The following is a 25,013-nucleotide window of genomic DNA, read 5'->3' as shown; positions in this document are numbered from 1 at the left end:
TAAGAAGTCTTGTACAAAAGATGATACAGATGTTGTTGGGTGTGTGTAAAGGGACCTCCTTAAAAGTTCAACAGCTGGTTCCAACTCTAGCATGCGCACTGGAATGGAGACTGATGTGGCCTTTGAGAACAGCTGGAAAACCTGGAGACCAAAGTTAAGCCAACTTGAAAAGGGGAATTTTGATTTTTTTTTTTTCTGTGCTACTACTTTGGTGGGATATGATTATGTCCATGTGTTGATTACAGAGAGCTCCCCCAAATGCAACCTACACAGAGGCTGTGGGCTATAATATGTTTTTATCTTTTGTATTGAGTTGTATTGAATTGTGCTTGCTTTAGTTTTGCCGAATTAGCTGGCTGATCCTGTGTTACACTAAATCTAGTGAGAATTTGTCCATCTGAAGACAGGTCAGCTCCTGTAAATGTTGTGTCTCTGTCACTGACTGATTTGAAGTAGACAACATCTGGCTACTTCAAATTAGGGGTTGTAAATAAATACTTGTGGTACTGGTACTTTAGTTTTATTTTGTGCCGCTATGTATTTCCACTTCATGCCACAGTTAAATATGGTATTTTTTAATCCACTGTGATTTTGATTTCAGTAGTTAAACTACTTTGGGGATAAAAACATTGCTATGTAGCAAAAGTTAAACCTAAAGCTTCTGTAAACGATCATCACTGCTACTAGAGGTCACACTAGACCACCAGCATCTCAGACCAAAACAAGCACTTGTTTGTTGGCCTCGCCTCACTGCTAATGTAGCCGGTCTCTAATGAAAACAGGCATGTAACATTGTGTAGCCATCAAGTTACTTACACATGGAGCAGAAGAAAAGCCAGTTCCGAGTCTAGTAGGAGTACTCCAGCCGCTCGTAGGGGTTTCCAACCTCGTAAAGCCCGAACAGTCTTGGCTCCATGGTCGAGTCAGCCTTGGACTTGAATGTCCAACTTTAAAAACTGTTCTTCTGACGGTCATACGCCCGACCGAGCTTTGAGCCGGTAGTCCCCATGGCCCAGGCTGTTTGTACTTTGGTTTTTATCTTTATCTTTGGTTGTATCTTTATGAAAACTCGCTTTTTCTTCCGTGGAGAAAGTTCTGGAAGATGGCACTCACCTGAACGCCGCGTACTGAACCGCGCCATTTTTCCTGTGGGCGGTCCTTGTTTGTTTATAAACATGCACCGGTTTACAGGAGGGATTCAAATGCACTAACATGTACGCGCGCACTCACTAACATGCGAGCAGGCCCCACATGTTACAAAAAAAGAAGAACAGAGAAGCTGGGACTGCAACACACCTGGATTACAACTTTACTCAGGACGCCATTACTCCACTATATCATTGCAAAGGAAATAGTTGCTTGCTGCTATATTGCCCCATTGCGGCATTTCTGTTTGTAGTCCACTCTGCAACAGAATTACTATTAAAAACATTTTATTTTTCCTTTTCCATCATCTCATAAAATATCAGTGACATGATTAATAAAAAACATCCTTTATTTACAATTTTGTAATAACTTACAACAACCGTTAAAAAAGGTCTGCTTGGAGCACTCTGATATACGATTCTTTCCAGGAGCACCTGAACGCAGCCAAACTTTTCTATGGAGTGTATACTTTAGCAGAGTGAAGTTTCCTTTTAGCACTGATTTTGGATATCTTCTAAACATTTTTGACGAGTTTATGAGCCAGGTCTGGCTTTATTGAGGATGTGAGTGACTGAAGAGTGAGTCAGGACGATGAAGAAACGACACAGCTGCTGACGTCGCCGCGGTTATTTCCTTTATTTCACAGGTCAATCTGTCGGTTGTTTTTGTGGAGGAGCTTTGACATGTAGCTCCTCAGTTCGCGGGATGTGCGCGTGGTCTTCAAGTGTCTCTACATTCCGGGGAACTTTCTAACTATCTCAACTCTCGACTGAGTCTTTTTTTTTGTTGTTGTTGTGGCTAAAAATGTTGGAGAAGCTTTCACGTTATTTCACCACGGAGGGTGAACTTTACCATGGGAAGAGTCGGTGGACCTCAGCGGCTGTTGCTGTGATCCTCCTGGGTCTGTTTGCTTCATCTTGCTGGGCAGAAGAAGCATCCTGTCACGGAGCATACGACCTCTACTTTGTTTTAGACAGGTAAGTAACACAATAAAAATAAGTTGTTGAACTTCTGTTTCAGGCTGCTGCACTCTGGAGATGGAAGTTTGATATTTTTTTTGTCACGAAAAGTAAACATTGCCTGAGGAGAAGTGATGCGGCCGGGGGTGAAGTAGGTCTCTGGGCCGGGGCATTAGGTGTGACACAGTTTAATGTGACCTTATTAAGAAATGTATGCCACTGCACGTTTTTTTTTTTTTGCATGGCAGCTGTCAGCAAAAATGGGGACACCATGGTAATTAGGTTGAGAAACGACTTTTGCCAAAAGTATTTGGACACTTATCTCCATATGTGGTTACCCTGGTGTCCACAAACTTTTAAGAAAGCGATGTCTTCATGCTGCAGCTTACAGTGATATATAAGGCAGTCACCACAATCACCCACAATCAAGGCTAAGCCCGTGGATGCCCAGGGTTTTATAATGAGATGTTCAACAGTCACATGTGCCTGTAATATCCAGATGTTGACATACTTTGTAGTGCACCTGTGTAGAGCGCCTACGCCTCACCTCTCAACACCTGGTTAACTTATCAGTCCGTTTTCCACAAGTTGACCAAAGTGTCACAGAATCTGATGGGTCACAGATCTCACTGTAACACCTCTTATGCACATGTCATTAAACTGAGTTCATGAGCAAGGCAGCTGATAGCTATACCCTGTTTTGGTAGAGCTGCTTGGCCATCAGTATACTGTGGTTAAACTGGGCAGCTTCCATACCACAGATGTTTGCATGTTTAGCTCATTTACTACAAGTTAATCTACACTTTACTACCCATTGTTTCCTAGTCTTGTCTTGTTTGATTTATTTTGTCATATATATATATATATTTCATGAATTTCCCCAAGGGGAACATGAACAAATCAGCACATAAAGAGATGCCATCATTGTGTTATAAGGAGTGATTAACTTTCAAATGAATCTGCAGCTGCTGCAGGTTTTGCTAAATGCAAGCAGACCTGATGATCATGTCCAGAGTCAGTCATGTAACACTCGGTGGTTACATGAGAGGAACCGAGTGCTCAAACAAATCTCATTGAACCACACAGGTCTAACCATGACCACGGCCTTCCCCTAACACTTTAACCAGTAGTTTTACCCACCAAAAGTTAACCAAGCCAGAACTGTGCTGCCGCATGGTGTCATGACGTTTATCCATGTATTGTTTACCTCACATGGGACACACTGCCAGTGTAAGGGAGTGGTGAAAAGGAAGAATGGAGGTTTGTCAGCACTTCCTCCCTCACAGTAACAAAGAAAATGTAATTTGCAATAGCTTTCTAAGCGAGTTAAACTATCGTTTGTGAAGGTTACATCATTACATCCTTTCTATATAGAGATGGAAACAGCCAGTCTGCCTTGATAGTGAAAAGCTTCTTTCAGTCACTGAAAATTGTTGAAGGTTTTTGGATTTAAAAACTTTAAATATTGTACCCCAGTCTTTTAATCCTCTCTGCCCTATATGATCAAGTAACAGAGATTTTACCATTGTATTGTATGGGCCTTTTTCCTTCTTGGAATATCACAGAAAACAAAACCTGAAACATCGTTTACAGGAGAATAATGTGTGTTACACATACAAACTAGCAAGAAAGACTTGCATCACCATTTGCAACACAAATTTGGCAGTGCGCCATTTCCTGTGTCTTTCGTTCGCTCTGTCTTTTGCTGCAGACATCAAACATACAGCTACCACCTGACAGCCAGATTCAGTCACTTACAGCTGAACTTTACAGCGCTGCAGAAGCGTAATGCAAAAAGACCTCCAGTATATAACGGAGAATTTACAGTCTCGACAGCAACCGTTTTTAATCCTGTCCTCCCCCGGTTTGGAGACGTGCCACTGTCAGGGCCATTGGGTTGAAACACTGCTCCCCTGACCCATTTCCAAACTGCCCCACCCTCATCTAAATGGCAAAATTACAGGATGATGACCAAGATTATTTGGCACAAGTTTAATTTGGTCTGCATTTTTGTATATGTAAGTATACGTAAGTTGGAGGTCTGTTTTATTTACGAATGCAAGTTTATATTTGTGAAACCTGTAGGCCTGATCTGTAGTGAATGGTCTGTCTTGAGTTTGCTATGGCGTCACATCGTTGAACAACTTTTTACTTGAAGTTTATTTATGCAGATAAAATAGCTCTACCATTGTGTTTCCTGGTTATACTGATAAGACTAAGGTCCTAATGTCTGCAGTTTGGGCTGTGTGATTTGCTGTGGCGGTCATTTGCAACGCTTCTGTACAAAGACATTTAGAACAGATCTTTGTATTCAGACTCCAACTGATGATGATTGCATCTGAGGCCAGTTCAAGGAAGTTTCCTGTTTGCTTTTCTAAACGCCCAGGTAGCTTTTTCCAAGGAAGTGTCCTGTGAAGTGTTGCTTCTTAAGCCTTTTTTTTCATTCAGGGGACTTTCACTGAGATCCAGGAATGTCTTGATCACTCTCAAACAGTTACACACCTCACACCTGGAAGCTGACTAGGGCCTCTGTTACACTGGCTTGCGGACACGTACGCGGACAGCTGCTGACGCTGCGTATGCCTAGTTTGTTTTATTTATACTTGGCTTGGAGGACGAGTTCCAAACACGCACCGTAGATCAACACCTTAATTGTTTACGCTTTCTGAATCAAATTAAAATGGCGACATCCATGCAACGAGAAGAAGAGCTGCTCCATCTGCTGTACTTTTTCTTTTAAAGATGAATTGTAAACATGAGGGCAGCAGTGGAGCTCCTCGCAAACTGAGCGTTGGTGTTTGTTTCCCAGCCTAGGTGCACTTGCTTTTTTTTACATCGTACAGACCTAGCGGACCCTCGCATATTCGCAGATGCGGAGAGTATAACATTAGTGTAGTACACCCACACTCTGATGTGGTGGTCTAAGGGAGGAGCTAGCTCAAGTAATCAAATGGATAATAATATTAATATATATGTTATTTTCCTTTTCCAAACAAAAATCCAGTTGTTATGTATCAGCCACTGTTTTCAGACGACAAGGTGCCGAGAGAAACCTGAGCTGTTTCCAGTTGGTATCAGACATTAAAACAAGAGTCAAGTGTTATGTAACTATGTTTCTATGAAATCTGGATGACCTCCGGATGTATATCCATGTGTCAGCACAGAAACAGCTGAGATGCATCCATTTAGACAGTTGAGGGTAAATGGGGACGAGACTGTCGGTGCTCACATCTCAGACGCTATTGAATCTTCTATCAGTATACTGTATATAACTGATTTATTGCCCCTATCTGGGGGCGGGTGTGTTTTGTAATCAATAGATAAACATATGCATACTCTGCATGAGCAGCGATAGCCACCACGGCACAACGGAGTGAGCTTGAAGTGGGAGGGAAACTTATGGAAAGGCAGACTGCGCCTCGAACACCTTGTCTGATCAATGGCACCATCAACGTGATACAGATGTGTTCCGGAGCAGTAGCATTAATCTGTCACCTCTCTAACCGCCACACCAACACTTAACCACAATTAACCGCCGCTAATTACCCGCTGACATTCCAGTATTGTCAAAGCGTCTAGAGGAACTTTCTTTTACCCTTTTGGCCTCCGTGTCTTCCCTCCACTGCGTGACCTTGTCTCCGGGCAGCAGGGAGGAGAGAGAGGTGGCATGAAAGATGAGCCTCCTAATGGTCAAACTCTTCTGTTTTATGTTCTCCGCACATACATCGGATTGTAATTATTGGTTTAATTGCCTCTTTGTCGTTACATCAAGGGCACATTTTACACACTGTATTCACTGTGGTTGACTTATCGAGGGGTGAGCAGGGCCAAGGGCTACAAGTTGACACCCACCTAACATTGGTTTGTCCTTGGTTACAGCGAGTTTATTTATTAATTTCTAACTCTTAATTGGTTTTAATGACAGGAACTAAACCTTAATACAAAAGGAAAACCTCCCATTTCCAATTTTGGGAGTTGTAATTCACTGGATTTTTGCTCAATAGACTCTTTATGACGGCCATAAACCAAACAACGTTTCAAGCGATTTTCAGTCATAGACAAATTTCAGAATAAAATCATTAAAGTTTTTGTGAGACTTCGTGTCATCTTGTCCTTGTCATCTTGACCTTGTCTTTTTTTTTTTTCGTCTTCATGTTCCGATGAAATCATGAAAACAAGTTTAATATTATCATAAGTTTTTAGTCTTGTCTCATACAAATAGTGACTTTCTGCAGCAGTGAGCCTGGAGGCGAGTGGAGGGAGGCTCAAGAATGTGAGTGGTTTGGTGCAACCCTCCCATTGAATACATGAGGGAGTTAAGGTTAATAGGACACAAAATAATTTCAAAATAAAACAGGAAATCATGACTACAAAGTCCAAACACAGTCATTTTAGGGGCAAATCATGCCAATTGTAGTGTTGAGTGACTAATTTTATGTGATAGTAACGAAAATGTAGGATTTCAGTCTGGTCTCTTCCTGTAAATGTTCACCAAGAGCATGATGGAAAATAATCTAGAAAGAATCAAGTTGCAATCTTGCAAACAGTGACTCTGCAATATCCTCAGTCTTTACAAAATCTTGTAAAGTGTGAGACTAAAAGTACACATATTCTTTAGGTGTGAGAGTGTGTCAGACTTTAGTCTTTTCAGACCTCTAGTGGATGGACATTATTTGGCTTTTCTTAGTCCACTTAGTTGCGTTTTGTTGTATATATTTAAATCATGTGTGTTGCTGTTTGTATTGCACTTGTGTTCTTTTATGTTACACATTTATTTGTTTACCTTTCAGTAATGACCTTTTCCTACCTGCACCCTGTATTTAGTTGCCTCCACCTCCATCTAACAGCTTGCAGTTCATAAAGACGTAGTTAATGTATCACTTGAGTGATCTTTCTACCTTCTTTTTTCCTTCTTTTTTTGGGGGGGAGGGTTTCCGCTGTGACTGCAGCAGCCAACTAGATTTGTAGAAAGGCAAAGCTCCTGTGAACATTTTAGGGCTCTAACAGCTGAAGTGGCTGTTATACTACACAGACTTATCAGCACAATTATCCAGCATGTGGCTGGTGTTAATGTCCAACTGTGGTACAAAGCACAAATACTGTACAGTATTTTACTCCCCAGCACTCAATCTGCTGCCGCTGACGAGCTGCGAGCTGACTGTTGTTCTGTTGTTTCAGGTCTGGGAGCGTTGCTACCAACTGGTTCGAGATTTACTCTTTTGTGAAGAATCTTACGGACAGATTTGTGAGGTGAGTAAGAGGTCACTTGGGGTCAAAGTCATATAATCTCTGGAAGTATGAAAAAATAATATGTTGTGTTGGAGTCAGGAAAGGTTTCGTAATGCTCATGTTTTGAAATAAGGAAAAACATGAAGTGAAAATTTTACTCCCTAAACTTACAAATACTGCATTAATAAGGACAAGCACTGATTTAATGTTGACAGCAACATGGAGTTAAAACAGAATATGCATACTAAATCAATAAAAGCACAAGTCTCCTGTAAATATTAGATATTCACCATCTTTAAAAAGTCGCTGTTGTACACTGAAAACATAACTGACCGCAGGAAAATAGTACAATTGTTTTGACTGAATTCATCAGCGTGGTTGTGCAATGGGATCAATATCTACAATTCAAGAGCCGACGACATTAGGTTCAGCCTGTTGTACAGATTTAAAGGACTTTCCACCTGCTTCACAATCATTTTGCACAATCCGTGGCTTTGTGCATAATTCATAAAAAAAAAAAAAAAAAAAAAAAAAAAAAAGACAAAACGGCAGAAACCGGCTTGAAACGTTCAGCTTGCATAACGTTTGAGTCAAACGGCGCCTGCCAGCACAGTACAGACGGTAGCGACCCAGCCAGAATGAAGTGGTTGGTTGAAGAAAATAGCAAAGGCACCAGGTGGGAGTGGGTGGCAGAGAGGAGCAGTCTTCTGGGCTGTGAGAATGGCCATTTGCACCGGGGGGGTCCGGCTCCACACTTATCCCCTGCTTCCACCACAGAACGGCTGACAGGCAGACAATGTACAGTAAAGCAAGAGAACACTGGAAGGCGACGAGGACAATCTGCTAAACAATGCTCGCTCACCAAGAGCACTTCTGTTCCGCCATGTGGAGCAAACTGGACTTCTTCTTCAACCCTCTCCCCCTCCCTCCCTCCCTCTCCCCCTCCGCACCTCCCAATCCTCTCAAAGAGAGAGAGAAAAAATCCCACCACCACCCTCTGATTTGTCCTTGGCATCACTGCCTCTTCATCCCAAGTCTTTCTTAGAAATAGAAAAATATCTCAATACCAGCGAAGAGGTAACGTACACAACCACGAGCCGAGGCACTCGAAGCCTAAAGTTTGACGTTAAGTCAACACCCACGATTTCTCAACTGTGACTTAAGCGTGGTTGGTTTTTCAGTCCACATATGACTCTAAAAGTTGCAGACAGGATGTGGACGTATACGGCTGCTACCGCTCCTTGCCAAATCTGTCCGTGTGGCTTAAAGATTGTGCTATGTTGTGCGGGGGAGGATCGCGACTGGGCCGTGTGTCATGTGGGTGAGAAATATCAGCACCTCTCCTTATGCTCCGAAGGCTCCAGATCTCTGAAGGAAACACTTGTGAGCTTAATTATCTGAAGTTTAACTCGCTCTGTGGGATGGCATCAGTGTGCCTTGTGTTGGTAATGAGAGGTGGGGAGTAACTGTGTACTTTTACTCAGTTACTCTTGTACTTCAGTACTTTACTGAAGACCATTTACTTCTCCTCCGCTACATTAATCCGACTGTTGCAGTCACCGGTTACTTACAGCATTTCAGATTTTGATAAGGTTGCACCAAACTTCTTCTTAACCCTGTGCAATTCATAATTATATATTATGTACCCGATCAATCAAATTGCATTGTAAGGTCAGTATCAGCCCTGATCAGTAATTTTTATTCAACCAAAGGTCCATTAGCTCCAAGTTATCCACTTTTCAGGAGCTCTGAGAAACAGCCTTGTTTAAGCTTGATGACAAAGTGACTTTTAGATTGATTTAGTAATTTCTAATTGATCTGTAGAGCGGCATCTACTTCTTTAACTGAGATAAAATTATAGAAATGCTCGAAATTACAGATATGAGGTTTTCTTAACCCCAGCAGGCCTAGGTTATAAACTCCCATACTTCCATAGTACCAAAAGCTTTTTTGTTTATTTACTCCTTAAATCATAATTTTTTTTTTTTACAAATTTATAGGCGTATTAAGGTCGTCGTGCATCAGTTCTGTGTTAAAAGAGCAGTAAAGACGTGTTTGAGAAGTTTTATTTGTTAAAGTAAAATGGCTTTTGTTAAAACAATATTTTCATCAATTTAAAATTAGGTATTGAAAAAGCATAGTTGTAGTATTGATACCAAAAACTCAGGGACTTTATTGTCACTGGTATTTAAAACTTTCAAACAATATCCATCAATTAAACAGAGTCAAAAATAATAAAAATCCTCCACATTGAAGGTATTTGCAGATGTAGATATTTGCATTTAATACATAAATTTAACTGATGATGCTTTACTTTTACTCAGGTGAAATTACAGGGCTTTTATTTTGACTGCTGTTACTTGCATAAAGACTGTGACTGGTTTGTAACCAGTCCTGAACACAAATTTACCACTACATAAAACTGATGAGAATTGGTGAGCGGTGGTGAGTGTAAACAGGTCTGGATATACCCACAGGATTCGGTCAGACGCCAGACGCTGTGGCTGGAGATACATCAGAGTGTCCAGTGTCAGTTCACACACTTAAAAAGTCACAGGTACAAAGTATATACATGTGCAACAGGATGTGTGTGTGTGTGTGTGGTTATGTGACTCATCACCATGACATGTTTCCCTGAATGCAAATTGATTAATCACATCCCTCAGAAGCTTAGGTCACACACTAATATTAGTTGACATTAAAGCAGCCCCTTCTGTTTGGTGAATTATTTGCATCTCTTTAACTGAACGGAACTGGTGCTTTATATAAAACACACAGGCTCCTTTACAGCCGCTCTGACTGTATATTACATTATCCTGCTGTGTGGGTGGTTATCTGATAAAGAGGATGAAGGACAGAAGTGATGATTTTGTGGAGTGAGGAAATAGAAAACGGATATCTTTGCATATTGTCTCGGGTGAACAGGAAGCCACCTCCATCTAAGACATTTTGAATTATTATAATTATGACTAATTTTGTTTTTGTGATTTTTGTCTTGTTTCTCTTCAGCCCCAGAATGAGAGTCTCCTTCATTGTTTTCTCAGCCAGAGCAGAAGTCCTGCTGCCTCTGACTGGAGACAGGTAGGAAACTGACAGGGACACATTTACGACACTGTTATCTCATTGTATCACTATTATTTCATGCATTACTTCTCAGCAACAATCTTGAATTACAAAGATGCTTCTGATATTGTGTAATTTTGTCAAATGTCACTGATTTTTGCAACAGCGTGTTTGATTATCTGGTCAATGAGGACACTGTTGTAAATGATCAGGACGGTTTTATAGCAATATTTGATTTTTTTTTTTTTTTTTTTTTTTTTTTTTTTAATAATTGTGATGAAGTAACTAAATTAGTCGGGTAGTTAACTTGCTACATTAACCGAAAAAACACACAATATACAATGATATTGCAAGATAAAATCCCCTACTGTGAGTATTCACATTTTAACCCTGAGCACAGGGGTGTTTAATCAAACTAGACCTATAAAAATAATTTGAATTAAATGTGCAAACTATTTAAATACCATTCCTGCCAATATGATTATACAGGGGAACAGCACTGTGGTCCTTTCAGTTCCTTAAGCAGTGAAGAAACAACCAGGTCTGACAAACAAAACATGGGTACAATAGATAATTATTATAATAATAATAATAATAATAATAATAATAACGATAATGATAATAATGATAATGAAGTTTATTTATGATGCACTTACACATGCAGACAAATTACTCATGATAAAAACAAATAAAAACAGAAACACAAATAAGCAATGTAAATAAAAAGTGAAATATTTAAAAGAGGTTATTCAAAAGAAATGTGTTTTTAGAGTCGATTTTAAAAGAAGATGCTGATGTGTGTGTGTGTGAGTCTAAATTCACCGGTCAGATTGTTTCAGAGTTGTGGCGCCCTGACAGCAAAAGCTCCGCCCCCCTTCAGTCTCACACCTTGACATAGGAACTACATAACGTGTTCCTGTCTGAGGACCTCATACTACACGCAGGTTGACAGGGGACAGTTCATTCAGAAACATGGTCTATTTTAAGATGGTGAATCAAGTCGCACTGAGGAATAATTAATATTCCAGTTTTGCTTATCACATAAGGTGTTTTAGTTCCATTCCGGGTGTTTGCAATAAAAGAAATCGGTTATTTTGCTGATGTGCACCGTCATCAGAACCTACAGTGTGTAAAAGATAGCACACAAACCAAAAACTGTTATAATAATATGTTTCAGTATTTATATTATCCTGTGTGTTTAACCTTGCTATAGTAACATGCCATGAAGATATTTTGTTGATTTGTGTTTCCAGTCATAACTTGACCTCTTCTAGATGAAACATTTGCATGAAGTTAGAAAGTCCCTTCCCTCTAGTTCCCCTTCTTGCCAAAGATATATTCTGGATAAACAACCTCTCCTCTCGTCCTTATTACGAGAACAACTTGTTAATGTGTGTTGTTGTTACCAAAACCACAAATCTCCACCAGATTGTTGCACAAATGATTATTAATGAGACGTTAACATGCTGCTTTTCAGTGGTAACCTGCAGTGTTGATAAATAAAGCATACTTAAAATTCTGACACAATTTCGGTGGAAGAGAGTGGACGTGTGCCAAAATGTCAGCCATTTATTTTATGTGTGTGTGTGTTTGTGTTTGTGTTTCAAGAAACGAGATAGAAGCGGGTCTGAAGCGCCTGCATGACGTGACGCCAGCAGGTGAAACATACATGCACGAGGGACTAAAACAGGTAAGTTTCACCCTCTCAACACTGATCCGATTACAGCTCAGTGGCTTTTCACAAATGATCAAACGCTGTGTAAAACTGGAATCTGACCAGACGTTTGTTTTCAACTCGAAGGCCTCCGCTCAGATTGAGAAACAGCCGCCCAAGTCCTCCAGCATCATCCTGGCTCTGACCGACGGGAAACTTGAGGTGTACGTGCACGACCTGACAGTGAAACAGGTGAAAGAAACTTGCGTGTTTATTCATTTTATTTAATTATTCTCAAATGTGATTTGGTGCCTGGAGGTCCTGCGTGTACAGAATTCTGTCTCACAATTTTGGGTTTCTTTGTTTCTTTCTTTCTGTTTAACATTCAACCTGTTGCACATCAATCACGGACCCGTTTGTTTGAGCTGCAGGCTGATGAAGCGAGGAAATACGGCGCCCGTGTTTACTGTGTCGGTATCAAGGACTTTGACGAGCAGCAGGTAAGTGAGCTTTAGTCTTAATCTGCAGCAGTCGAACACCCGAGGAGCCTGTCGCTGAATGTGTGCTCAGTGATTATGGCTTTAGCTTGAGGCACCTTGCCATGTTGGAAGTATGACAAGATAGGTAAACACTTGCAACATCATCGCTGTTACCTGTGCGGGGAAAAGGCAGGTCTTAAAGAGACAATCCACTTAAAAAAAGAAAAGATCCATAATTTGATCCATAACGCACCTTGTGGTCAGCCTGAATTCTCGTCAGTTACAATGGAGTTAAATAGTGACACATGCTGTAACCATTAGGCTAATGGAGCTGTTGCTAAATGACAACTAATGTTTGTTACAACACATCTACGTTACACAAACACACACAGCACAGACTAAAGAGTGTACTTACACCTGGACATGTCAGCACAGCCATGTAGCCACAAGAAGAGAGCGATGTGCTGGGGGAAGTGTAACTTTTAAAGGTCCCATATTTTACACTTTCCCAGTGTTTTATTTGAAGTGTTGATCCATAAGAAGATATATTTGTGGTTTTAACCATCTCAATTTAGTTTTACTTCTCCTCTCTCAGGCTTCTCTCTGGAGCTCTAGTAACAGGTCGGTGAGCCAATCAGAAGAGAGAGAAGCTCTGAGACTCTCTTCTGATTGGCTGACTGTTTTCTGAGTGATCCAATTCAAATAAAGCAGATTTCAGGTAAAAACACTCTGAGAAACCAAATCCTGCAAGGTTTGGATGGTGGGTCCAGGCGGGTGGGGCTTGGTGACTGCTTTGTTGTGACATCACAAAGTTACAGAAGTCCTGACGGCTGGTTTTAAGGCTCAGTTTCTGAATACAGGCTGTGTGCATTTCTCTGTGGACTGAGGCTTTGATACTTTCACAGTATTAATATAGAACCTAGACCTCATCTATAATCACACTACACATGGACAGAGACCTTTTTATAGGATATATTTCCTTTAAAGCTCCCTGTGAACATTAGCATTGTATGGCGTTAGAAGTGGAAACTGTGGAGTAGAATCATCATTTACGCTGCCTGTTAAATCAGTTATTGGCCCATCACACTGTTCACAAATTTAATTGGCCACAGAAAAATTTGGTCACTATTTTATTTGAGTTTGCGCTCATTTTGAGGTGATGATGAGGTTTTTTCTGAGCTGCACCAAAGTCCGATTCTCAGTCCTTATGTCTGCGTTGTCTGTAGTTTAACTGCGTCTCTTCCAACATGGTGGCCTGTCCCTTGTAACCATTGGTAACCATCCTGTGATGAGCTCTTATTAAGTCATAAACAAAGGCAATATTGCTCCCAGTTCGTGCTGCAATGATTTTTTTTTTTGATTTTTTTTTTTTTATGGTTGAGCAAAGTGTTTGCCACAGTCATGCCATCTGCTATGTCTCCTCCTGCCCATGATATGAAAGGAAAAGACAGTGCTCAGTCATAAAGAGGAAAACAGAAAAAGAAGAAAGCAGCGTTAAAAATCAGCGGTACTTGTTCTTTTGCTCCAGTCTCTCGTGTCACCAACAGCTTGCTGAGATCGCGGACACCAAGGACCAAGTGTTTCCTGTCAAAGATGGCTTCCACGCGCTCAAAGGCATTGTCAATTCTGTAAGTTCGACCACTTTCTGTTTGTCTTTGTGTGTCAGTTAAGGTTTGTGGTTTCAGCTGAATTTCTCTCGGGCACAGAACTAGTCATCCTTTAGAGGCTTTATCCTGATTTTTTAGAAAGCTGACTTTGGGAATTGGGAATCAGGTGGGCCAAAAAAAAAAATGTTTCCTGTCTCGGCTTCATTGAAGTTCACCACCCAAATTAAAGCAAAAAAAAACCCAAAAACCTCAGTGAACTTCCTGCTAAGCTGCACGGAAAATGTCTGTGGAAAAGCTGCTAATTGTAGACGGAGAAGGAAATGTCTTAGCCGCTCTGCAGTGACTTAGACACTGGGAGTTGGAGCAGCTTGACAGTTACTCACTGTCCATATGACATCCTCCTCCTGCAGCAGCACTCCAATACGATTAAAGCTTTTATTTCTTATTTGAGATGAACTTCAAAATAAAAGCCATCGAAACCCATGGTGTCAGTGAAAAGCTGTCGGACAGCGAGAGTCCCTTAAACAGTGTTTATATGAAGTTTCCCATGCAGCCTCCTTGTCTCCTGCCAGCCAATTAGTGATACTTTCCGTTTGCTGCAGCTCTCGGTCTGAAACGCTGTCAGCCAAGGCGGGGGATTGTATGGCAACATTTTTTTACATGAATCTGAGCCCAGAGCCCTGCGCAGCTCTCTGACCTGAGCTGGACTTACATCTGTGTCAGAGCCGACAAGGCCAGTAGTGTTTGGGGAAAGAGCAGGACGAGGCATGGCTGTCAGACATGCAGCTGAAAGGATCCAAAGCCAAAAAGGGCGTGTGACTTGTTTCTGTTGTGTGATGCAAAGAGTAAAACAAAGCTGCTTTGAAAATGACTGTCAGGCAAAGGAGGGTCTAAAACTGTGGCTCTCAGTATGTGTCTAAGAAAACACACAAGAGGGAACGCCGCATGGTTTCAAACAGCGATGGGCAAAATGGAGATCCTTTGTGCTAAATATGCATTTGAATTCCCTGTTTTATTACTTTTTTTTAATTATTATTCCAATTGCATGTCCACTAAATATCATCTTGTGGGTTCCAAACATGAGTCTAGGGGCATGTTGCATAGTTTTGCACCAAAATGATCATAAAAAAAAAAAAAAAAAAAGAGAAATACAACCACCTTTCATTCAAACCATGTGTTGGATAATGAAAGTATGAGAAAGCATGACTATCTCTCTGAAAAAAGTGGAAAAAGTGACACACCACTTCTAACCTTGAGCATTTCGATCTCTGAGGATCTCGTGAATCCAGCTTGTAATAATTAGCATTAAAATGTGCTTAAAGCCTGTGAAAGGGGGTGCTTCTAATTTGTTTGTGCTGAGCTAAAAAAAAAAAAAAAAATCTTTTATCTAGAGCAGAGCATGCAGAGTCTCTTTCACATTGCTGCTCTTCCTATTTAAGTTGTATTTATATTTTTTGCATGCTTTTAAGACACAGCAACAGCCTGTCGAAGAATGTCCAGCACAACAACAACAACAGCAACAACACAACAAGAAGAAGAAAAAAAAAGAAATAGGCTCAGTCCTCGGAGACACTGAGCACAGTGACGCTTCGACCAAATGAAACGCGCAGCATTCCTTTTTGATTAGTAATACTGGATTCATGACTAGTTGGCCTCCTCGCTCCTCTGTTGGATTTTGTTGGATTTGAGATCATCTGTGCAGCCTTTTGCTGCAGGATCTACGCTGCCTCTGTGACCAGCATGACAACACTCACACAGAGAGAGAGAGAGAGAAAGAGAGAGAGGAGTGGGTCGGGGGGGGTTGGGAGGGAGCTCGGCAAAGTTGGGTTTCTTGCACCCAGTCAGGCCATTTATTTATTTCCTGCACTACACTGGGCTGTTGTTGTCTGAGGCCTTTTGGGAAAACCCCAAATTGCAATGTAGCCACATCATTATTTTTAACTTTATTTAGCTTCTGAGTGTAGCAACCTCTGCGTTATCCTGCAGAGGACGCCGGGTTGTTATCTTGTGACGCATTCCCGTTAAATAATGTGTGACAGAATTGGCCCACATCCACCTTTCCACCTGGTTATTTCCACACAATGACTAAAGCAGCCTCGTCCTCGTCCTCTCAGGAACCGTCACCACTTACAGCGCCGGCTCAGATGTCTCTGGGTGACTCCGGATATTTGGACGACTGCCTCCTTTTCACCCTCCAGACTGTAAATAATGTTTGTCCCCTAGTTCCGGGAGAAATGAAGAGCTGCTGTTTTGGGGTCATCCAAATCTCAACGTTCAAAGCGTATATTTTACGACTAGGTAGATCCTCCAACCCTAACAAATCATTTACTTTACCTACATTTCTTTAAAAACGACTACATTTTGCTCTATTAAAAAGTAAGTGCCACTTGGAGCAGTGCTGTTTCCACATTTCTACTCTTGGTGGGAAAGCGATGTCATTCCTCGGGTACTCCCATCATTTTAATCTCGGGCAGGCAAACAGTCAATTTTGTTTTTATCTCCTTTTTTTTTTTCTTCTTCTTCTTTTTTTTTTCTCTGGCATTGCCAAGGAAGTAATTAGACGGGGAAAATTGTGGCACAGAGGAACAGCAGCAGATCCTCTTCCTCCCAGCTGTCATCTACAACACTCTCCCCCTTTTAACGATTCCATATCAAACCATCATATTTAATAAGGCCCCTGTAAACACTTCCTCTTTCCTACTCCTCAGATTGAAGTTTCGCCCAACATCAAATGAAAGGTTCAAGTGTCCTATATTGCAGTTAATATGCTTCTTTTTACTGACTGTGTACTGGGATTTGCATAGTTTGTCCTTTGTTGATTTATTGAATCACAGCGGATAGTGCGGCTCCATGACAGTGGGCTCACACAGGCCTCTTTATATGATAATGCAGGATCCCGGAGGTTTTTAATAGAGCTGAGGAGTGGAATAGTCTTGCATAATTTTCCCATAAAAGGCTGACACAGCTGCCGTTTCTCTGTCCTGTCCTCCTCGCTGCTGATATCCAGCGCTCTCCTTTTAGCCGCCAGGCCCCGATCAGGAGCGAGACATTTCTCAGGTGTTGCAGCCTAATCTATTTTCTAAACTTGACAGAGCTGATAACGGCCAGGACTTGATGTATTTATTCTTGCCCCTCAAGCGATAATGTACCCATTTCATTTTTCTTTTTTTCTTTCTTTCTTTCTCATCCTCCAGATATTAAAGCGATCGTGCACAGAGATTCTGAGCGTCGAGCCCTCCAGTATCTGTGTGAATGGTGAGTGGATCCTCCTGCTACAGTCAGTCCCCGGAGCTCTGCACAGCTAGATTTATCCTCTGCAGGAATCCCTCTTTTTACTGCGTGCTCGCCGAACTTAAGACATCTTTCCAAGAGTAATTGGAAAGATGTCTCAGTTTCAGGCAGTGGGGAGGGAGCCAGTCTGCTTTGCGATAAGGAGTAGCTCAATGTGGCTCGTTGTAAATCATCCGACAGCACGTAGGCTGTTGTAAGACTCTCCAACTCACCACTGAACCTCAGAAAATCAAAATTATTTAAGGTTTTGCAGCTTTTTAGCCCTTTTAACACCTTAAATCAGAGGCCTTTTGGCTTGTGCTTCTTCGAAATGAAGAAGCGTCTGCTTGTGACAGCTCATCACTGGCTCTCAAAACATGAGTTGTGAGAAGTCGAGCTGAAAGTTTCAAGTTTCCACTGGAACCACTGGCCCCCGAATGTGAAGCTAATAACTCAAGATCTGTGAGGGGCCACATTCATGGCTGCGGTTCACTTCAATTCAGCTCAGTTTATTTTTTATTTTTTATAGCGCCAAATCAAAACATACATACCTATTCAATATTATAGAGCAGAACCCCAACAGTTCCCACAATGAGCAAACACGGCGACGACAGCAAGAAACCTCCGACAGAACCGGACCCGGGGCCGGCGGCTGTCTGCCTCGACCGGTTGGGCTGAGAGGAGAAAGAGGGAGAGAGAGAAAGAGAACAGCTGTATATATCATATCATCTGAAAAGCGACACATTAAAGTTCCTTCTGGATGTAGTTTTCATCTGGTTGCGCAAAACACAACGCAAGTTACAGAAGTTCAAACTGTTTTAACAGTGTGTGAATGTTGTATATGGCGCAAATGTCCCTGTATAGGAAGGTTCAACGTACAGGATCAGCTAGTGACAACATATAATGTCAGGATGCTCTGTTCAGTGCTCATGGAGGAAAAAAAGGCCCATGCAAACACGAGAGGAAACCCTAAATATATGTGGGCTTCCGCTCTTATCTCTCCTGTTTGTTTACATTCCGCAGAGTCCTTCGACATCGTCCTCAGAGGGAACGGCTTCGCCGTCGGCCGCAGCAACGAAGGCGTCGTCTGCAGCTTCATAGTCAACCAGCAAACCTTCAGTAAGTGTAGCGACCGCAGTTCACTGTGTACTCATCCTCAGCCGCAGGGCTCGACTCAGATCAGTCTCCATTTGCTTAAAATGTCCATTCAGCACAGTTGAACTGGAATATGTGGGTGTTGTTTTGACGATAAATAAACCAGAACATTTTAGGGAACCAGTAATGTGGAGGATGACAACAACTTGATTGGTATTTGTGGAGATGCTTGAAGTGATGTGTTGCAGCTGTGATGGGTTTGATTTTTACACGATGAATGTATTTTGTTGTCATTAAAAGTTGCTGCTGTCAGATCATGAAGTGTCCTAAAGTTAGAAGTAAGTCACGAAAGGGGAAGTCCAAAATATTCAATACAAAAAAAAGCAAAAAACCAAAGTGAAAGAGCTGAGAGGAGCCATTTTTTTTCTCTCTGTGAAGCAGGATCACATGCCTCTGTCCACAACCTGCTGTATTCTTTCTTTATACAACTGCAGTCTGCGATCCCAGCACGTTTGTTTCTGTTCAGATAGGTTAAGAATCTAAACTCAAGGCCCACTTACTCGCATTTCCTGAAGCTACAAACCACCATCTCACGGTTGAAAGCTAAGACAAAGCTTAGTTAAGTTGAATTTGACTGTAGGTTTCTGAAAAATAAACTTTACCCTGTGTTGTTTGGGCACAAGCTACTTATCCAGGATGATGTGAACGAGGCTACAGGATGGACGTCCGCACCAGGGGCCACTGAAAACTCAGTAAACTGTCCTCGGTGAATCTGCGCTGTGTGCCGCATCCTGTGATAGTCGCCCTCCAATCTGATTGAAAGTTTTCCCCAGAGCCACAACCGTGCTAACTTGCAGAATCAGACCCTCCACCCCCCAGCGGCTCTGATCTGTGAATGTTCCTTACATGTTCATGTCTCTCCGGGAACTGTGAAGATTTATTCGTATAAATCAGGAAATCTTCTTCTTCTTCTTCTTCTTCTGATCATAGTCGGTGCTGAGGTCGAAGCAAAGCCCCCGATCTGGACAACGTCTGTTATCTCACAGCAGCTTCCTTATCTACGTCGTTTAAATTCGGCAGAAGAAAGGAGGCTATGTAGGTCACTGTGCTCCTTATTTTGAGTTTGCAGTCTGTTCTGTTGAGAAAAAAAAAAAGAAATCCTTTTTCAGGAAGCAAACAGGATTTGGCACCGAGAGCCCGTCTTTTCAAGCTCTCATTTGGCCGTGGGATCTGCGGGATCGATGACTGCCAATGACAACACTTCCTCTTTGACAAGTTATTTTTTGATTTTATTTTTATTTTTTTTCATCATTTCATCTTGACTAAAATACTTGAGCATATTTTTTTTCCTGTTTAAAAAAAAAAAAAAAAACTCAGTCTGAATCAGGAAGTGGCCATTAGCAGATGTCTCCCTGTTAGTCCTTTCTCCGTTTAGGCTGTCTCACATTTGCCCACTTGGGGCTATTTATTCCCTTGTTGGCTTTTGCATGTGTTCAGTCCAGACCTTTTTAACAGTGAGGCCACCTTATAATTATGGACAGGCATCATGGCGACTATGGAACACAGAGCACATATGTGGAACAGATGCTACAGTTTTCATCTCCATCACTAAACCAGTTGGAGCCCCGAGCAGAAAAAATAAAAATAAAAAATTTATCAATAATCTGAATGACCTCCAGGGCTGAGGATTGGTTCAGGCTGCTATCAACCTGAGCTGATGAACACACACACACACACACACACACACACACACACACACACACACACACACACACACACACACACATCTCAGTGTAGTTTCACATCTCCTCTCTTAGGCTTCTCTCTGGAGCTCTAGTAACAACAAGTCAGACAGCCAATCAGAAGAGAGGAGGCTCTGAGCCTCTCTTCTGATTGGCTGTCTGTTTTTCTGAAATAAGAATACAGCAGATTTCTGGTAAAAAAAAAAACTCAGAGAAACCAAATCCTGTAAAGGTTTGGATGGTGGGTCTAGGTGGGCGGGGCTTGGTGACTGCTTTGTTGTGACATCACAAAGATCCAGAAGTCCTGACGGCTGGTTTTAAGGCTCAGTTTCTGAATACAGGCTGTGTGCATTTCTCTGTGGACTGAGGCTTTGATACTTTCACAGTATTAATATAGAAGCTAGAGCTGATCTATAATCACACTACACATGGACAGAGACCTTTAGAGATTATGGCACCTTTTAATATGATACTTTAAAAAGACAAGAAGTTTACGAAATAACTGATTTAGTTTAGAAAGAAATTGATATGATGTATAATGTTCAAGAGGACAAGGGTTCATAGAAGGTTTGTTGGAATATTGTTCTCTGGAAATGAAAAGGTTCCTTGATAAAAAAACTGAGTTAATAATATTTGAAAATGGCTCATCATAATTGAAATTTTATTCAATATAAAACAATGTTCAGAGGGTTTGGGTTAAGTAAGTATTTATTTCATAATAAAGCAAGTAAGTATAAAGTAAAGTTTGATGGTGACGTAATTTACATTACACATCCTGATGCAGTAATTATCAAGAACAAATCCTGACTCGAGAATCATGGGAAATGTAGGAGAATTCTCTGTGGCATTATCCTGTTATACTGCATTTGCTCATTTATCATAAAAGCAAACGACGATCATCTTTCTGAAGAGAAAAAACAAACTACACAGACTGATAAAAAGAGACGAGAGTTTTTGATCCGAGTTGTGCAAGTAGTTTATTAATGTTTTGTCTTTTTTTTTTTTTTGATTGTTTTTACAGATCAAAAGCCGAGCGCAGTGCGTAATGATTATCTTCTGTGTCCTGCACCGAAGCTCTATGAAGTGGGACAGTGAGTACACACTGGGGTTTCTGTTGGGTGGAAGTGATTGTGTTTATTTAAAATCAAATATGAGTCACTGTCAGATACTGGCCAGTCTTTAATGAAGGGCATATTGTTAGTAAGTCTGAAAACTGTTGACTGTTTGTGTAGATGCACTTAAGTTTTGACCCCCAGGACGTGGACAACAAGAGACGTGTGACAATTAAATCACAGGCGTTTTCCTCTGTGAACTCTGTAAATCCAGCATCTAGAACAAATCAAAATCTGAAAAAAAAAACAGTGAAGAAAAGAAATGCAGCGCTGTGTTCGGGTTCAGGTTGTAGTGTTTTGCTCCCAGCTGCATCGAGAATGAATCATGTCTTTCATCTTGTTCTGTGGAACCACATGCACGCGCACACACACACTCAAACACACTCAAACACACACACACACACACACACACACTCAGATACTCAGACACCCAAACACTCACAGATACTTCCTGTATTTTACATTGCCACCAAGACTCTTTCAAAAACCAGCTTGTTTCCCTTTTTTCTGCAGGCATTGTTTTCTTTTCGAGCTCCACTCCTCCGTGTTCAGTTCAGTTGCAGAGTTGTTTTTTATTTATTTATTTATTTATATCTCTCTCTCTCTTACATTTATCTAAGATGCTTCAATCCTCTGGGTTCCTCGGGGGTCTTACGTGCATTACATTACATTATGTCGTCTGCTGCTTTTATAGAATGTCTTCTATGTGCAGATAAACAATTCCTAAATCTATAAATCGCCTGTATGTTAAAACAGTAGCTGAGGGGATGAGGAGTTCGGTGGAGCGTAAAGACGCAGTAAACATTGTAGATGTAGCCTGACAGGAAAAACAACCCATACATACATACCCACAAAGATTCAAGTGGAAACAAGTGTAAATATGCGTTTATTCCCGGCTGCGTCGCTATTGTTTGACTTTAACGTCATCTCTTTTAATCCCAAACCATAACAGATGATCGCTAAGGCATGTTAGATGGAACAACAGATTTTCATGTCCTCGCCGACTGCAATCCAATCAAAAATGTATGATTACGAGCGCCGCTGGCTCCTGAAGGTCCTCCAGCTCTAAAACAGATTACGTGTCATCGCTGTAACTGCTCCAAATCAACTTGAACCTCACCTCAGATAATCCGCTCAGCTTTTAAAGTCCAAACTGCTCAGGGTGATCAGGGTGTGTTTTGTTTTTTTTTTCTGCTGCTGACGGTGGAACGTGGATCATGTGCGTTCATGTTTTTTTTCTCCACGGCGGCGACAACCAGGGCTGCAGGCATTATGTTTTCAGGTTGTCCCTCCACCCCCTCTGCGTGGTCATCCCATTCTCTTGAGCACGATATCTCAGCAACACTTTTTTAGGGAATGTCTTCAAATTTTGCGATGAACTGATTTTTAGATTTTGTCTGTCAAATGTCGGACTTCACAAAACATGTTTTTGGCCTCATGAAAGCGACGTCTCAGGGATTCATTGATCCGTTTCCTTCCTGATTTGAGTCACCTTCTTCACTTCCTCTCCCTGGATCAGAACCAGGTCGGGGTCAGTCCTCTGAACGCCGCTGTAATAATCGTCTCCGAAGTGAAGACAACATATTCTCTCTTAAAATGATTCACCAAAACGTTGCCAAAAAAAGAAAAGACAGGTAATATCTTTAATTAAATTCCCTGTTAAGTCCTCACACATGTCTGGACAAACATGCATGTAAACTGCACCTGGACTGTTTTGGCAGAGGCAGTAATTATAGTTCATGTTTTCATCTCAAAACAATGAAAATGTGAACATTAAATACACTTTGCATAGATTCACAGCACACACACACACACACACACACACATACAAACACACACACACACACACACACACACACACACAGACTCCATGTGTGGATAAACATGACTGGATTAACACACATAGTTGCACACATGCATATAAGCTGACACACAGGCTGTTTTGTCTGTTCAGGTGTTTTATTTATTCATTTGATTCGTTGTTTTACTTTCAATTTAGATGTCGGCTGAAAATGCAGTTGAGCTCGTGTTTACCTGTGCAGTCCCTGTTTAAAAAAGTAAATAGGGGCGTCGTGTGGCGTAGTGGTCTAAGCAGTCGCTGCAGTCGGCCCCGGTTCGAATCCCACATCGGACGGCCTTTCGCTGCATGTCATTCCCCCTCTCTCTGCCTCCCTGTTTCTTGTGTCTCTCCACTATACTGTCCAATAAAGGCATAAAAAAAAAAGCCCCAAAAGAAAAAAAAAAATTAAATAGCGCTACAATTATCACCTCAGTTTTTGATTAATTAATTATCATTATCATTTACTCCATTAAATGTCAAAATGCCAGAGTGACTTAACATTCCTTGTTTTGTTTGACAGTTGAGATTTCAACTTAAAATTATATAAAACAAAGATAACTAGAAAATCCTCATATTTTAGAAGCTTTTTGTTCATTAATTGTGTTAATTTTTTCAATTCTACAAATAGTTGGCGATTAATTTTCCATTTATTGGTAAATAATTTTCTCATAAAAATAGAATTGAATGGATTTCTTTACATCGCAGGATTGATTATAATACTTTTTTATGAAGTCCCGAACAAAAGTCCAATTTTCATGTGTATTTTGATGATGAAGATCTACATTTAAAAGCAAATTTTAAATTTCTTCGCCTTTTTTCTTCCACAGTTGGGTTTGCAATCACCTGATTTTCCTCAGTTATCAATTAAAAGAAAATGCTGAATATTAACTACAGGTGACACAAGCAGCAACTGCAGAAGTCCTTGTTCATTGTTCCTGAATAAAATCCAGCAGAGCAAAACATAATCTCTTGTCTTTCAACCCACCTGCCCATGTTACAGTAAAAAGATTAACTTGAGCTTGACTACATCTGTAAACCATGGGCCGACAGCGCCAGCTTCGCCCTGATAGGACCTGAGCTGATGCTACGTGCCCGCCATTTGCAAAAGGCCTGCTTAATTAACTCTTGGCTGCCAGTGGTGACCCATTAAGTAGTTAGCTGGTACGGATGGTGAGTAAACACATCTGTTGGAGGGGCTTTAAAAGGATGTGCGACAGATGCAGCCATTCCCTTTTCCACGCTCCCCATTTAAATAATTCACCATGCACTGACAATCCCTGCACCCCGGACCACCTGCATGGAACGCTGGAGCCCGGAAACTTCCGTCTCCGTCCATCTGTCTGCTTCTGCTCCATCACGACTACCGGCGCACAGGGCGCTGCGTTAACACAGCTCTAGTCAGCCGAAGAAGAATCCCCTTTTCATCACATGTCCCCTCTCTTGTTTCCTCCTTTTTAACCGTGTCTGTGACACATGGGGCCTCCTCCTCCTCCTCCTCTTCGGCGAACGCTGTTTGAACTTCTGTCTTGACCTCACAGACGTGAATTGCTGAGGGACATATTTCAAATGCAGCAATCACTCGAGCTGAGGGAAGCTGCAGCCTCCCGTCCCACCGGGGGCTCGGAGCAGGCGGCTCCACATCCAGGCTGGATGTCCAGGAATCACAGTGTCCTCAGTTGGTCATTGAGCTGTGTAGGAGCACTCACGGAGAGGCATCATCTGTGCTGACAGCTGTGGCATCAGGCTTGAAACGCTGGCATCTGCTGATGCCTTTCCTTCCCTCCCCACCCGGCTCCCTCCTCCCCTGCTCCCCCCAC

At 41.5% G+C, this 25,013-nt stretch overlaps 1 protein-coding gene across 1 annotated transcript in view; it reads left to right on the top strand.

Annotated features, from left to right (window-relative positions):
* The first annotated feature begins 1,561 nt into the window (after positions 1-1,561).
* Positions 1,562-25,013, top strand: part of antxr2a (ANTXR cell adhesion molecule 2a) — a 70,148-nt gene continuing 46,696 nt past the window's right edge. Inside the window, exons 1-10 of the mRNA XM_087176055.1 lie at positions 1,562-2,123; positions 7,284-7,355; positions 10,344-10,415; positions 12,006-12,087; positions 12,199-12,303; positions 12,483-12,551; positions 14,078-14,158; positions 17,332-17,392; positions 18,431-18,526; positions 21,266-21,335. Coding sequence (XP_087032181.1) covers positions 1,951-2,123; positions 7,284-7,355; positions 10,344-10,415; positions 12,006-12,087; positions 12,199-12,303; positions 12,483-12,551; positions 14,078-14,158; positions 17,332-17,392; positions 18,431-18,526; positions 21,266-21,335 — 881 coding nt within the window. The 5' untranslated portion in view covers positions 1,562-1,950. The remainder of the gene's footprint in view (positions 2,124-7,283; positions 7,356-10,343; positions 10,416-12,005; positions 12,088-12,198; positions 12,304-12,482; positions 12,552-14,077; positions 14,159-17,331; positions 17,393-18,430; positions 18,527-21,265; positions 21,336-25,013) is intronic.

This window comes from Seriola lalandi, unplaced genomic scaffold, assembly GCF_002814215.2.
Source record: "Seriola lalandi dorsalis isolate HSWRI2012SDOR001 ecotype SW California unplaced genomic scaffold, Sedor1 jcf7180002054524, whole genome shotgun sequence".
Lineage (NCBI taxonomy): Eukaryota > Metazoa > Chordata > Actinopteri > Carangiformes > Carangidae > Seriola > Seriola lalandi.
The sequence above is the reverse complement of the archived record's forward strand: the minus strand, read 5'-3'. Positions and strand labels throughout refer to the sequence as shown.